This window comes from Mesoplodon bidens, assembly GCF_964165515.1.
Source record: "Mesoplodon bidens genome assembly, chromosome: 6".
Taxonomy (NCBI): domain Eukaryota; kingdom Metazoa; phylum Chordata; class Mammalia; order Artiodactyla; family Ziphiidae; genus Mesoplodon; species Mesoplodon bidens.
The window spans coordinates 230,261-245,601 of NC_138162.1; the positions used below are offsets into that span (position 1 = coordinate 230,261).

The 15,341-nt window shown below is 54.0% G+C and overlaps 1 protein-coding gene across 1 annotated transcript in view; it reads right to left on the reverse strand.

Annotated features, from left to right (window-relative positions):
• The window catches only part of CACNA1B (calcium voltage-gated channel subunit alpha1 B), a 197,155-nt gene that overhangs the window by 17,295 nt on the left and 164,519 nt on the right, over positions 1 to 15,341 (reverse strand). Inside the window, exons 32-36 of the mRNA XM_081237354.1 lie at positions 14,111 to 14,227; positions 13,651 to 13,716; positions 12,002 to 12,093; positions 9,754 to 9,898; positions 4,250 to 4,377 (exon numbers count right to left, since the gene is read on the reverse strand). Of these exons, the coding sequence (XP_081093480.1) occupies positions 4,250 to 4,377; positions 9,754 to 9,898; positions 12,002 to 12,093; positions 13,651 to 13,716; positions 14,111 to 14,227 (548 nt within the window). The remainder of the gene's footprint in view (positions 1 to 4,249; positions 4,378 to 9,753; positions 9,899 to 12,001; positions 12,094 to 13,650; positions 13,717 to 14,110; positions 14,228 to 15,341) is intronic.

Sequence of the window (15,341 nt, forward strand, 5' to 3'; positions counted from 1 at the left end):
GCAGTCTGGAGGTGGAGCCGGGGTAGGCTGGACAGGCAGTTCCCGGCTGGGGCCTGGGCCGGAGAGCCCCAGGAGGCGTGGCAACCCACAGACAATTTCTAGCCGGGAGATGTTCCCTACAGAACAGCCTCAGGCCCTGTGTGTCCACCCTGCACACAGCACGGCCATTGGTCCATCGACCCCTGGGCCTCATTCACGGCTGTCTGGCCACCCCTCCCCTCACTCCCTGAGTGCCTGAGCCCCCAGGGCCCCCTTGGCCGAGCCTTCTCTGCACACCTGGCTCTCCTGACTATCCCTGCCTCTCTGAGCACACTGTGTCCTTCCCTGGGGTCTGCGGGTCTGGCTAAGGGTCCCCCCTTGACCCCGGGTAGGCACCCCAGCCAACGCTGACGCTTGCCTTTCCTGAAAGATGACCCCCTCAGTCTCACCAACTCCAAACTGTGTTGCGGTTACTTCTGGGAAAGAGGGAATGAAGAGGAAGCCCCATTCCGGCCTCACACAAGGTGTGTGCTAACCTTGTGGACCCAAGGGACCACCACAAAGAGGCTGGAAGCCTGGCAGAGGCACAGCCCCTACCGTCACCCCTGTTCCTCGGCCCAGCTTCTCTCTTCTACCATCAAACCCCTCAGCCGCCACCAGAGGAAAAATGTGGGCCTGATCCTGTCACTCTGGTTCCAAAACTGTTCTCTCTGTCTATAAAACGAAGTCAAAGCTAGCTGTCTGGCCACCCTTGCAGCCCCTCTGCGATGCGTCCTCCCCGCGAGCCAGGCACCCAGCCCCTTCCCCTGCCCCCACCCTCCTCTAGAGCGAGCTCCGTCCATCCCGCTCCTTCAGTTCAGCTCAGCTGCCACCTCCGCTGACCCACCAGCCAGAGATAACCTCTCCCTCCACAGACACACCTGGCCTGCAGCTTCTGTGTCCCGCGCCCGGCTGGGCTGAGCAAAGCTGAGAGCACGCGCCTGCTTCACTGTGGACCCCAGGCCCCAGCACATGGCACAGGCTCAGGGATGTTTACTGGACAGATGGATGACCGTGAGGATGAGCAGGCAGATCACTCACGGTAGCGGGTAGTGGTCCTCCTTTTGAGTCTCTACACTTCACCACAAAGTGCTGAGGCCACAGCAAAAGGGAGGGTGGGGGAAGGCGGCACCAGAAAGCTACAACTCCGTGCCTTCCTCATCCCCCCACAGCACGCATGTGTACACACACATGTGCACGTACATGCCCAAGCATACCGGCATTCACACACATGTACACACACACATGAAAAGATGGACTGCAGTCACACACAGGCACACAATCACACGTGCTGCGCATGCAAAAACACGTGCATACACACATGTGCCTGCCTGCACATAAACACTCACATGCACTCGGATGTACACAGACCTGTGCACAGACAGCACACACATGCACATGCTTGTGCACACTCACGTAATACACACACATACACACAAAAGCTCAGGAAATTTCACAAAGTTTGTTTTTGTTACAGCCTCCCCAAGAACGAGGAGACACCAGATGGTCCCTGGGAAATAAAGATGGTCACAGCCCTGTACCTGTCACAGAGGCTAGTTGAAGGCTCAAGCACGCTCTGCCCGCCCAGTCGTGGGGTCCAGACCCAGCCTGCTCAGCTGCCTCAGCCGAGCCTTCCGCTGCCCCAGCCGCTCGTGGGAGAAGCAAGTCTCAGTGTCAGTTGCAGGTCATGTCTGTGCTACTTCCTGACAGGAGGTCTTGTGTTATCTTGCATGGTATCTTGCTCTGGGCTGAGGCTTACATTTTGCTAACTACTCTTCCATAAGCACTTCACCATATTCCTGAATGCCTATGCCCTCCAGAGGCCCCAGTTCTAGAACCCTGGAGTTGGGAAATAGTCAGCCGTCTCTGTGCACAATCACAAAGCTGCAGTCTGACCCAAGTCCACTTCTTCTATGTCTTAATGCTGCTCCACCTGGGGCTGATTGGGGAGGTGCTGGGTCTACAGTCCATGAAGATCTGGGAGACATGATCCCCCTCTCGCAGTCCTGAACGGACCTGCCTTTTCCTGTTAGTCCAAATCATGCTCTATACAACATCTCTGCTTTTCTCCTCTAGAAAAATATATGCTCAGAAGCAGCAGCATCTCTTTAGACCACAGTCAGGATGACCCTCCTGGAATGAGTCTCAATCCTGCCTCAACTGGACTCTCTCCCGCCCTCTGCCTGACAAGGACCAGGCCTTGGGTGTGGTCAGTCTCCCCTCCAGTCTGACTGGGCCTTCCTGACCAGAGAACCCAGGAATACCCCCTGAACCTGTGGACTCAAGCACGTGCTGTGGGCAAATGTGCTGATGCATCAAAAAAATGACAAGAATCTCCAAGACCATGAAAAATCACATACAACACAAACCGTAAATAACAGCCAGGCTTGTTCTACACTGCGTGAAAACTGTCAATTTTTCACTACATTGGGACACACTCAGAGACGCTCTGGGCCTGGAAGAGCCCCAGGGCCCTGGTGCTGCCCAGACTGGAAAGGGCCTCACATAGCACCTTCTGGATCCTCACTGTGATGGGATAGGGGATCCAGGGAGACTGCATAAGAAGTGGGTACAGGAGCCCAGCCAAGCTCCCAGGCTTTTGGGGCCTGGAGGGTCAGAAAGCTCCAGAGTATTCCCCTTTCTGAACTTGGATTCAGAGTTCCAGGTGCTCTGTGGGCAGCAGGATCCTCCCATGAGGACACTGACCATCTCCTCCAGGCCTCTACCACACAAAGGGTGACCAAACACAGAGCTGCGCCACAGGGACGCAGGCAGGCCAGGGAGCCTGAGGGAGAGGAGGCGGGAAGCAGCGGCACCCCAGTTCCATGGTCTTCTCGTCCCCCTGGAGCCCCTGCCCTGGTGCACAGTTCACTCCCGGGCTCACCGTGAGTGACGCGCTGAGCAGGCCTGGGTCTTACCGACGGCCAGCTCTCTCGGGCCCTCTGCGTCCTGTGTTTTGCTGCAGACAGTACACCCTTAGTAACTGCTCAAGTCACGGATGGAGAGGGTCAATGAGTGAATGAGCAAGGGAATGAGTGAGTGATGAAGGAACAGAGAGAAATGGGCAGATGGTGGATCCGTGCTGCCGTGCTGACCCCGAGAACGAAATGTCACAGGTGTGCAAGACTCTCCCACGAAACACAGTCTCCACCGCTTCCTGATCCCAAGCCACTCCCTTCAGGACACCCCTGCTCCGTCTGGAAGCGAATCGCCCCTCACTTACGCAACAGCAGCGCAGTAACCCTCTTTTACCAAGACCAAAGGGCCTCAATCACACTAGACCCTTCCTGGCAGCTCATCTGATTTCAATAAAACTTTACCAAGAACCCTCTATTCGCAGCTTGGGCTGGTGACACAGAGGTGCATTTGGCTCTTGACGTCAAGGAGATGGCAGGGAGGGAGAGCCCTGAGTCCACAGAGGAGAATGTCCTAAGGCCCCACATTATTTCTGCCCACAGAGGCCTCAGAGCTTCACAAGAACGGTGAGGCCCTGAGAGAAGGTCCTTCTCCTTTTCCACACGCTCTCCACGACCCCAGACGTGAGAAGACAGTGAGTCCCTGGTTCAGTAGGAGCCCTGAGTCTCACAACCCCCTGAAAACCTTCCATGACCCCCATGTAACCTCCGACGGGCTGGACTGAGGGTCTGAGAAGAGGATTTCTCAGCCCAGGGAGCTGTATACTAGAACACCGAGAGTGAGAATGAGCGCGCCCCCTGGGAGGGGGGAGCAGGATGGAACCCTAACCCCAACCAAAACCCAAAGGGGGAACGCTCACTTGAAACATGTCTGCAGCCACCAGCCCTGTGCTGAGATCCACGGGTGGCAGGGACCACCCCTGAGGACCACGCAGCGTGGGGCTCACTCACCACGCAGCCCCGTGCTGAGGTCCGTGGGTGGCAGGGACCACCCGAGGACCACGCAGCGTGGGGCTCACTCACCACGCAGCCCCGTGCTGAGATCCGTGGGTGGCAGGGACCACCCCTGAGGACCACGCAGCATGGGGCTCACTCACCACGCAGCCCCATGCTGAGGCCCGTGGGCGGCAGGGACCACCCCGAGGACCACGCAGCATGGGGCTCACTCACCACACAGCCCCGTGCTGAGGCCCGTGGGTGGCAGGGACCACCCCGAGGACCACACAGCATGGGGCTCACTCACCACACAGCCCTGTGCTGAGATCTGCGGGTGGCAGGGACCACCCCGAGGACCACGCAGCGTGGGGCTCACTCACCACGCAGCCGGGTCGTACTCAGCCCAGACCCGGATGAACTCGTCCAGGTGGTGAGGCCCCAGGATGGAAGAGTCCCGCGTAAGGTACTCAAAATTGTCCATGATCACCGCCACGAAGAGGTTCAACATCTGCAGGACAGGAAGGAAGAGAGGTGACATCCGGAGACCTCAGCCCGCCCCCTCCCCCACCTCTCCACCTGCAGCCAAAGTCTCCGTGTGAGGCGGATGGGGCAGCAGACGTCACTGACTCAGGCAGAGCCCGCCCGACCTGCGCTCTCCACAGCCTTGCAGAGGGCTTCCCAGGCCCCTGTACACTGCCACCAGCAGCAGCAGCAGCCTTCCCCAGGTTCTAGGTCCCACAGGCTAACCCCAACCCAGTATTTGTCCTCTGAAGGCTTCTGTTCTCTACTTCTCCCACCCCATCCTCATTCAGGCCCAGCATCTCCTGTCCATGATGTGTCCTGCCGTCTAGGTTAATCTTCTCCACTGTGCGGTCCCCACCCTCTCCCCTTCTCAGGTAAACCTTCAAGGAAAGTAGCAACTTTGGACTTAATAGTTTGGGCTCTAAAGAACTACAGCTCAGGTATTTGGTTTTGTTTTTTTTAACTGAGTTGAAGTTCACTTAACAGACAATTAAGTCTACGATTCAGTGGCATTTAGTGTACGCACAATACTGTGCGACCACCACTTCCCTGGTTTCAGAATGTTTTCATCACTCCTAAAGAATACCGTGCACTCCTGAGTAATCACTCCCTATTCCTCCATCCTCCCATTCCCTAGAAACCACCAATCTCCTTTCTGTACCTGTAGATTTGCCTATTTTGGATATTTCGAATAAAAAGATCCATACAATGTATGACCTTTTGTGTCTGGCTTCCTTCACTTAGTGTGATGTTTTCAAAGTTCATCCATGTTGAAGTGTTTGTCAGAACTTCCTTCCTGTTTATGGCTGAATAATATTCCTTTGTAGGTATGTACTACAATTTGTTTATCCCGTCATCCACTGATGGACATTTGGGTTGTTTCCACCTTTGGCTGTTAATAGTTAATGCTGCTATAAATATTCATGGACAAATTTCTGTGTAGACATATAATTTCATTTCTCTTGTGTACATACCTAGGAATGGGATTTCTGGGTCATATGGTAATTTTATGATTAATTTTTTGAGGAACTTCCAAACTGTTTTCCACAGAAGCTATTGTTTTTTACATTTCCGTCAGCAATGTACAAAAGTTCCTATTTCTCCATGTCCTCACCAACACCTAGTATCTTCTGTTTAAAAGAAAAAAAAATTATTCTAGCCATCCTCGTGAGTGCGAAATGGTATCTCATTGTGGTTTTTATTTGCATTTCCTTAATGACCAAGGATGTTGAATGTCTTTATGTGCTTGTTGGCTGGCCAGTTGAATATCTTCTTTGGAAAAATGACTATTCTGATTCTTTGTCCATTTTTATATGGTTGTTTCTCTTTTTCTTGTTGAGTTGTAGGAGTTCTTTATATATTTTGCATATTAACCCCTTATAAAATATTTTCTCCCATTCCTTCTATTGTATTTTCATATTTTTATAATATCCTTTAATGCACAAAAGTATTAAATTCTGAATAATTCAATTTATCTATTCTTTTTTCTTTTCTTGCTTGTGACTATGATGTCGAATCTAAGAATCCTTTGCCAAATCTGAAGTCAGGAAGATTGGTTCCCTATGTTTTCTTCTAAAAGTTTTACAGTTTTAGATCTCACACTTAGGCCTCCGATCAATTCTGAGTTAATATTTTCACATGAAGTGACGTAAGGGTCCAACTTCATTTGTTTGCATGTGGATAACCTGTTAACTCCTCCCCATTTGTTAGAGAAACTGTTCTTTCCCTATGGAATGGTCTTGGCACCCTTGTCAAAAATCAGCTGGCCATAGATGTTTGGGTTTACTTCTAGACTCTCAATCCTATTCCATTGCTCTCTCTAGTTATCCTTATGCCAGCACCACATTGTCCCCCACCCCCCGGCTTTATTAAGGTGGAATTAGCAAAACTGTAAGAGGCTTCAAGTGTACACTGTGGTGATTTGATACACACACACACACACACACATTGTGAAAGGGTTCCCGCCATCTAGTAACTAACACATCTATCATCTCACGTGTTTATCGTTCAGCGACAGAACATTTACGGTCTACTTTCTTAGCAAAGTTCCATTATAGAATACAGTCTTAAAAACTATACTCATCATGTTTTACGTCAGATACTCAGACTTTGTTAATACAGCTGAAAGTTTGTACCCTTTTATCAACCTCTCCTTATTTCCCCAATCCCCAGGCCCTGGCAACAACTTTTCTACTCTGTTTCTATGATTTTGCCTTCTTTAAAGAAAGATGCCACATATAAGTGATACTACGCACTACTTGTCTTTCTCTGTATGGCTGATTTCATTTAGCATAATGCCCTCAAGGTCCATCCATGTTGTCACAAATTGCAGGATTTCCTTCTCATGGCTGAATACTACTATTCAATTGTGTGTGTGTGTGTGTGTGTGTGTGTGTGTGTGTGTGTGTATCACATCCTCTATATACATTCATCTGTTGATGGTCACTTAGGTTGTTTCCTATCTTTGCTATTGAGAATAATGCTGCAATGAATATGGGAGTGTAGATACTGCTTCAATATCCTGTTTTCATTTCTTTTGGATATATACTCAGAAGTGGAGTTGCTGGATGAATGGAATCAACAGAATAATGTCATGCCTCGGCTCACCCTTGACATGTCCAGGGAGTGTTGGTCCTGTGGATGGTGTGGCATCATGAATGTGGCTTTCTATGGAACCGTATTTCTGCAGCCAGAGCACAGTGAAGCCAACCTGGTAGGCTCAACCTTGCACCCATGGATTGGCTGGCTCTTGCAGCACCAGATGTCTTTGAACTTCATAGAGACCAGTGTCCCCACTACCTACAAGACGGGTGACTCTCCAGAAAGCTTTCCTTCCCCACTGCCCACAGTGGGTCTTCTGAGGTATCAGGGAATGACCTCAACATGCAAATCCTCTCCTTGGTTTCTGGCAACTAGAGAAACACTAGTTTCATAGATTTTTCTGTATTTTTCTATCAATATGCAAGCTCATCTGTCTCAAATGCACACCTTTTCCAACTACCCCGACCTTCTACTGTACCTTCCAAAACTCACAGTTCACCATCAACAGAAATTCTTTTATCTTCATCTTACCTGAACATTCTTCATTTCCCATTGCTCTAGGTGAAACACTGATAGCCCCCTCCATCCTCTTAAGAAAAAAGCCTGCCGTTTAAGGCTCGTGGTGTACCAACCTCCCCCTGCTTCCTGGGAAATGTGCACCTGACTTGCTTTATTTGTCCCCACATCTACTCTTAACTCTCTCTTTTTTTTTTTTTTCCTTTTTCTTTTTGCGGGACGTGGGCCTCTCACTGCTGTGGCCTCTCCCGTCGCAGAGCACAGGCTCCGGACGCGCAGGCCCAGCGGCCACGGCTCACGGGCCCAGCCGCTCCGCAGCATGTGGGATCCTCCCTGACCGGGGCACGAACCCACGTCCCCTGCATCGGCAGGCGGACTCCCAACCACTGCGCCACCAGGGAAGCCCTACTCTTAACTCTTGTTGCTGTTAATATCCACAGAGATGGGTCAACTATTGCCTGGCCTCTCTGATCCTTGACCTCCCCCCAGCCTCCCGCCATCATCTCAGCCCCTTACTCGTATGACTGTGCAAAACAACTCATTACCAGTGACCACCAATGAACATTACCATTACCACCTCCAAAGTCTTAACCACAGATGTCTCACTCTCTGCCCACAGTTCCTATCCTTCTGGCTCACTTCATCTAATACTTGTGTCCCATGGGGACCTCTGATCCAGTGGTCCTGCCCCTCCCCTCCCTCCTGTCCCCAAGCCTGATCCCACATCCAGCACTAAAATGATACTTTTACACACATCGTTTTCTCCCTCCTTACACTTGTCTGGTAAATTCCAAATCTGAATAATGCACTTTGCTACCCATGGTGCCAAGTAGAGAATATGGCCCGAGAAAAGCACAAACTGTGCTGGCTGGCCCTGCATGAAAGTTATGACTGTAAATCTGAAGTGTCTGCTCAGCACGGCCCACTGTGGAAAGGAGCTGTCCACTCTTGTTATGCTCGTTGCTTCTTATTATCTCTTGAACCTGCTGCAGTAAGGCTTTGATCCTAACACTCCAAAGAAATTGTTCCTGTGAAGGGCGCCCATGGCCTCTACCTTTCCACACCACAGTCATCATTTTACTTTACCTCCCAACAATATTTCACATGGTTGATGATTCCCTCCCACTAGGGACACTTTCTTCCCTTGGTTTTTAGGGGACTGCCCTCTCCTGGCTCTCACCTGCCTCACTGTTCCGAATCAACTTCTGGACCCCATGCTCCTTTCTGTCTCCTAAATGCCCCCAGGGCTGAGTCTTCAGCCCTCTTCTCAAACCACACTCTCCATAGGTCAGTGCTCCTCGAATTTAGCACACACAGAATCACCCGGGGAGCTTGTTAAAACTGATTCCTGGGTCCCTCTCCCAGAGATCCTGATACAGCAAGTCTTGGAAGGGACCCAGGAACCTGCATTTCTACCCAGTGCTCAGGCAATGTTTAAGCCGTGGGTCTGTGGACCACACAGGGACCTAGAGGGTATCATCAAGCCTGATGGATACACCAAATACTAACGACGACGAATTGACATCTCCAGCCCAGAGGCCCCCACGTGTCTCTAACCCCTCCCTCCTTACCCCCATGCCCACGGCTCCCCGACCTTTCCATCTCGGGGGAAGAACCACTCACTCCATCACCCCAGCAAACCCCAGAAGGCAGCATTTTTCCCTCTTTTACTCTCATGCCCATGTTCAATCATCAGTCGTGTCAGCTCTACCTTGACAAGGCAGCCCAAGTCCACACAACTTCTTGCACACCCACCCTCTCCGACTGTCTCCTCCGATTATCTCCTGCTCACTTACAGCCTCTCCTGACCAGGAGCCAGAAGCCAGAAGAGTGAGGTTTTAAGATGTCAAGCAGATGATGCCACTGCTCACAGTGTCCCAGAGCCTTCTGCTGACTTGTAATAAAATCCACACCCTGGGACCCAGCCCGCTGACACCTCCAACCTGACCCCGTGAGCTTCCGTAGCTCATGGGCCACAGGCAGGCTGGCTGGAATTCTGCTGCTTCGTATCTTATCACCACGGTGCAAGTCCTTCTAGAAGCTGAGAACTGAGGGACAATTGCCCTACAGAAACTTAAAACCCCTTCCACAGAAGTAAAGGCAGGCCCACAGGAGCTCATTACCCAGTGGGTCCTGTCAGGATTAATGAGGTCCTCATCTCTGGGGAAACGAGGACCATCGACATAGAATCAGCTTTCATGTGACATGGATCAACATCAGGGACCAGCAAGAGACTAGGGGGGCCCAAGGTGGTCTGAGACCGGCAGACGCAGGCGACGGGATGGGTACAGCGTCCGGGACTCACCAGAAAGGAGCAGAGGAAGATGAAGGAGACGAAGTAGAAGTACGCGAAGTCGCTCCCACACTCGGCAGCATTGGCGAGCGCGTCGCAGGCCCGGCTGCCGAGGCAGGACAGCATGATCTCGTGCCAGGCCTCCCCGGTGGCGCTCCTGAGAAGAGGGCAGAGCATGAGGCCCAGGAAGGAAGGCCCAGGACCGGCCCTGGGAGGGAGCCTGGGAATTCAGGAGAGCTGGGTTCCTTCCCACAGGGATCCTGCACATGTGTGAGGTCTGGGTATCAGATGTTGCTTCTTAAAAAGAAACCTCAGGCATTAGCTTTTCAAGCTGATCATAACTGGGGAAGCACTAGTTACGGGAAAGATCCACCGCACCAGAAGTCAGCACCATGGCGACCTCCCCTCTGTGGATTCTGATCTCCTTCCCAGCACGCCACCGCCCAGTCTTCCTGGATTCGGGACACAGTGACTCCACCCTTCCCTCCGCGCAGGCCAAACACGCGGGCGTCACCCTCGCCTCCTCTCCCACCGTGTCCTGATCATCAGCTCATAGGCCTTCACACCAGCCAGACACGTACTACCCCCCACTCCCTGGGCTGCTGCAGCAGCTTCTTAACTGGATGCTCGCTCCCCTGCCAGCAGCCCAGGGATAAGATCAATGAACCCTCAATGACCCCCTCACTCCCTGCAAAAGTTAAAATCCACATGACTGCCCACAGCCTGCCCTTTCCCTGACCTCACCCCCTGCCGCGGTCCCCACTCACCCCACACCAGCCACCCCAGCTTCTACTGCTTCTCGAACACATCAAGAACACCCCCACCCTGAGCAGCTACTACAGAGGCCCCTCCTGCGTGGACTTCTGCTTCTGCACCAGGGGCCAGATGTGCACCAGACCTGCAGGTGGGCCAGAGGCCTGGGCCCCCCCTGTGCCCCTATGTGGTCAGCCCTGGGCAGAAGCTGGGCCCACTCCCTACGGACAATGGCTGGGTCAGCCCGTGCCAGGCCTGAATGACGAGGGTGCCCACATGTGACACCAAGATGAGGAAGGAAGAGAGATCTTTGAGATCAAAGGCTTAAGACCAAGGCTTACTTCATGTCTTTTGTGGCACAAGGCACGCTATTAATAAACAAAGAGATAAAGTTAATGTAATAGCTAAAGTCCAGAGAAACGACACTATTTGGGGAAAGTGTAAAAAGCCTAAGGATGCTTGTTCATCTGCTGCAAAGAACAAGTCAAAAACTCTCTCCAGGCTGCTCAGTGAAGCAGGCCTGATCTGAGCTCACCCTCCATATAAAGAAAAACTCCCACGGTGCCCAGAACGCATCTGCATAGGGCGAGATGTGCTGGGGGTCCCCAAGGGTGGGCCTGGCAGCAGCCCGCCCGATGCATTTACGTAAGTGAACACAGATGGTGAAATCTCAGGAAAGGGCCCAAGGCAGGGTGTGCTGTCAGGACCCCTCCACCATAAGTCACAATAAAGAGCTCTTTTCTCCCCTCCTAGGGTCAAGGGGAATGAGGGAGACACGTTCCACTCTCTGGCCTCCGCCCACAAGTACATTCTCAAGCCATGGGGGTGGACAGCCCCAGCCCACGGGTGTCCACGCCTGACACCCATGGCTGGGGAGCCGTCCCACACACATCCGCGCAGGGAGGCCTCTGAGCTGACACCAGCCTATGCTCCTCCAGGCCCCGCCCTGGTGTTCCCCTTGGCTGCACCCCCTGGCTGCACCCCCGAGCCTCAGGAACAGCTGAGGCTGTTGGGCAGCCTGTTGGGAGCCTCAGCCTCCCATCAGAACGGCACTTCTGGCCGGTTGGGTTCCCTGGGCCACTGAGTGGGTACAGGCTGCTGACAGCAGCTCTCCACTGCCCTGCTTCTCCTGATGGCACAGGTCCCCGGAATCACTCAGGGGAGCAGACGGGAAGCTTGGGGCCGGCACACCAAGAAAAGTCCTTCGGACATCTTCTGTCCTCCCAGACCTCTCGGGCTGCAGCCCCACTGGAGGCCTTGCAGCTGCCGCCGGGGAGCAGAGACAAGGTGGAGGAGGCGAACCCGGCGCAGTGCTCTCAGGCTGACCTCCTCAGGGCCTCCCCTTCAGGCTGTCTTGAGGCCCAGGAGCCCTTAGGAAAGAACAAGCAGGAAAAGAGGAGAAACTGGAAAGGTCCACTGCGGAGAAGCCAGTGTGACCAGGGCTGGGGGGTGGTCCCATCCTGAGTGAAGAAGCCACTGAGCCTGGACCCACCTCCCCACAACGCACCTGAACAGCAGCATCAAGGCTTGTAGAAACGTCCGAAAATTGTTGTGCCGGTTGATGCTGGTGTCGTCGTCCAGGGCGATGTTTCCAAATACCTGAAGTGGAGAAGAAGGCTGCAGACCACTGCTGCTGGGTCTTCAGGAGCTGCAGCCGGGCAGGAGATGGTGTGCGTGCACGTGTGCACCCACATGGGACAGGACACTGCCCTTAGCCAGAGAACCCCAGCAGCAGCCGCCACCACTGCTGCTGGGGCTGGTGGCTTCCAGCTCCAGCAGCATCTGTGCATTTCCAGGGTAGAGAAAACCTCTGGAGAGGCAACCGTATCCCTGTCCCATGGCCCAGCGTGCTCTGGCTCTGGCTCCGAGCCTGTCCAGGGATCTGCCAGCGTGACTGGTAAGAGGAGGACCCAGAGCTGGGCTCTGCCCGACGGAAGAAGGGCAGCGTGGTAAAAGTCACCGCCTCATCAGTGACTCCAAACCAGTGACTATGCTGGTAGTACGAGACGTCACTGGAACCTTTCTCTTTACACTGCTGTGCAAACATCACAATGGGCTTTCTATGCATTTCAATTTCTTTCTTTCAAGGTTAGAAATGCAAATGAGTCCCTAACTCCAAGTAGCTTAAAATCTGGAATCCAGATGAAAATTTATGAATCATCATATATCCATCAAAAATAAAGACCAGGGGCTTCCCTGGTGGCGCAGTGGTTGGGGGTCCGCCTGCCGATGCAGGGGGCGCGGGTTCGTGCCCCGGTCCGGGAGGGTCCCGCGTGCCGTGAGGCGGCTGGGCCCGTGAGCCATGGCCGCTGGGCCTGCACGTCCGGGGCCTGTGCTCCGCAGGGGGAGAGGCCGCGGTGGTGAGGGGCCCGTGTATTGCAAAACAAAAATAAAAAAATAAAAAGAAAGATCAGTGACACATGTCTTTGTATGCCCACAGACCAAAGCAAGAAAAAATATATATTTGTTTTAAACAGCATCAGATCTCAGAAAATTTTAAGCAAGACAACTTTTCAACCCCTGGAAATAAAGTTGAAAAATCACTTTTCAGCTAACCTTTAGACACTGTCTCTTTCCACTACAAACTAACATTTGAGTCCATCTCCCATCCCTACTATTGGAAAGTGGCCAGATTACCAAAGGTATCAACTGGGACACTGCTTTGTGTATTTTAAACATTTCCCCAAATAGCTGACAAAGCATTCTTTGACAAAATAAAGATAAAATACGCAAGCTAATTTTGACCAGGACAGTGACCTGGTATGATCCTCTTGACTTTTTCCTTCAACAGTATCATCTCCTGTACAGGATCAGGACGCTTGTCCTTCAGAAGTGCTGCTGGGCCAAAAGAATGACCAGCTGCTGCGCTGCAGGCCGCTCGGCGTCCTGCATACGTGCTCAAACACTCCACCACCGTGGGGGCCCAGCACCCAAGCAATGGTGCCCACCGGCGCCCTGGCACAGCCCAGCAGGATTCCACTAGAAAGCAGGGCCGGGCATCTGCCCACAAAGGGTGGCACTGCCTGGCCTCAGCCACAGAAGAGTCTCTCTGAGGATTAAGTTCATACAGCACTTAGGACAGCACCTGGCTCATAGAAACGATGCCAAAGTGCGAACCTGCCGTCGTTATTGTGCGACGGCCCTGTGCACACCCACCTGCATGCCGATGATGGCATAGATGAAGAACAGCATGGCGATGAGCAGGCACACGTAGGGCAGGGCCTGTAGAGACAAAGGGAGGACAGGTCAGCTCCAGGACAGAGGCCTGCCCCCTTGCCTGAGCCTCATCTGGAGAGCGGATGGTGGCCGGGTCTCTGGGGCCACACTGGCCTCAGCTGACTGCAGACCCACCCCACTGACCACCAAGCTACCGTCAACTTCTTCATCTAAAAATCAAGTCATAAAAGCCACCTCCGCCCTTTGTGAGCATAAACAAGATACTCTCCGTAAAACTGAAAGTGTCCTTACAAACCATCACGGGACCACGGGGACCACGGGAGGTGTGGGCACCTGCCCCGGCCTTCCCGAGGAGGGCGCTCGGGCGGTGGCGGCAGAAGCCCCCCAGCCTGCACGACAAGGGAGGGGTCAGGCCGCGCCTGGCCATGCCCAGCCTCACCTTGAAGGACTGGACGAAGGTCCAGAGCAGGATGCGGATGGTGTAGCCTTGGCGGAGCAGCTTGATGAGTCGGGCAGCGCGGAAGAGGCGGAGGAAGCTGAGGTTGATGAAGTTGTTCTGCAGGGAAGAGAGGTTATGCTCTGACCTTCGGAGACCAGCCTCCCGCGGGCGCAGGGCGGCCACTCCCCTCCCCACCCCACCTCCCCAAGTCACTGTGCCCCAAAGAAAAGCGGGTGAAGAGAGAGAACGGAACAAAAAGTCACCGCTTCACAGTCTAAGCAGCAATCAGCCACCAGGAAACCTTCCAAGAGTGAAGCTTGTCTTTGCAAACCGCTTCTCATGCAGCAAATCAGAGAAACGCCCTCCACAGGGAGGGGTAGAGAAAAGTCCCATGAAGCAGCCCCCGCTGCCAGGTGGAAGGGGAGGGTGCCTGAGGCCAGGCCTCCAACACTGACGGCCTCTCACAGGGCACGGCCCAGCCGCCCAGGGGCAGGGCTACCACACAGCCAGCAAGGCCCCGGCCTGCCTGGGGCCCAGCCAAGAGGCAGGCCCTTCCTCCGGGCCTGGGCAGGTGCCCGCAGGCAGGTCACCACAGGAGGCGTAGGTGGTGTCGGTCCTGCTGCCCACGCCAGGGAAGACACCTCCGTAGCCCACTACCCGGTGTCTGCCCTAGAGAGCCCGAGCCATCTCGCACGGCCCCCTCATCCAAAGGGTCGAAGTCAGGCACAAACGGACCCAACCGTCTCTGGACTGCACGGATGACCTGGGAGCGAGGCTTCCACCCTGGCCCAGGGGCACCTGAATTCCTGGCCATCCCTTTTGGAGGCACGGCCCTGCTCGGCGTCCGTGAGTAGGCAGGGGTGCTCGCGGGCCCAGGCGGCTTCCTGCCCTGTCTGCTTGGAGACCAGGTGCCCACGCGCAGCCTGAGGGCAGCTTCCCCACAACTGGCTGCTTTGAAATATGCAAGCAGCTCAGGCTAGACGCATTGTGCTGCCAGATGCAGTGGTCGAATACAGAGAAAAGAGAGCGCAGGTGCAGCGGCAGAGCTCACGCAGGAGGCGGCGGGGCCTGGGCAGCGCCGCGTCCTCTCTCCAGGGCTGCCCATCTGGCCTTGGCTGGGACGAGGCGACGGTGGAGAGACAGGCCTCACTCCGCCCCTCCACTGCCTGTCTCAGGGGCTGGCTTCTTTGCTTCCCACCAAGGACTCTGGACTGTCTCTGCTGGCGACTGT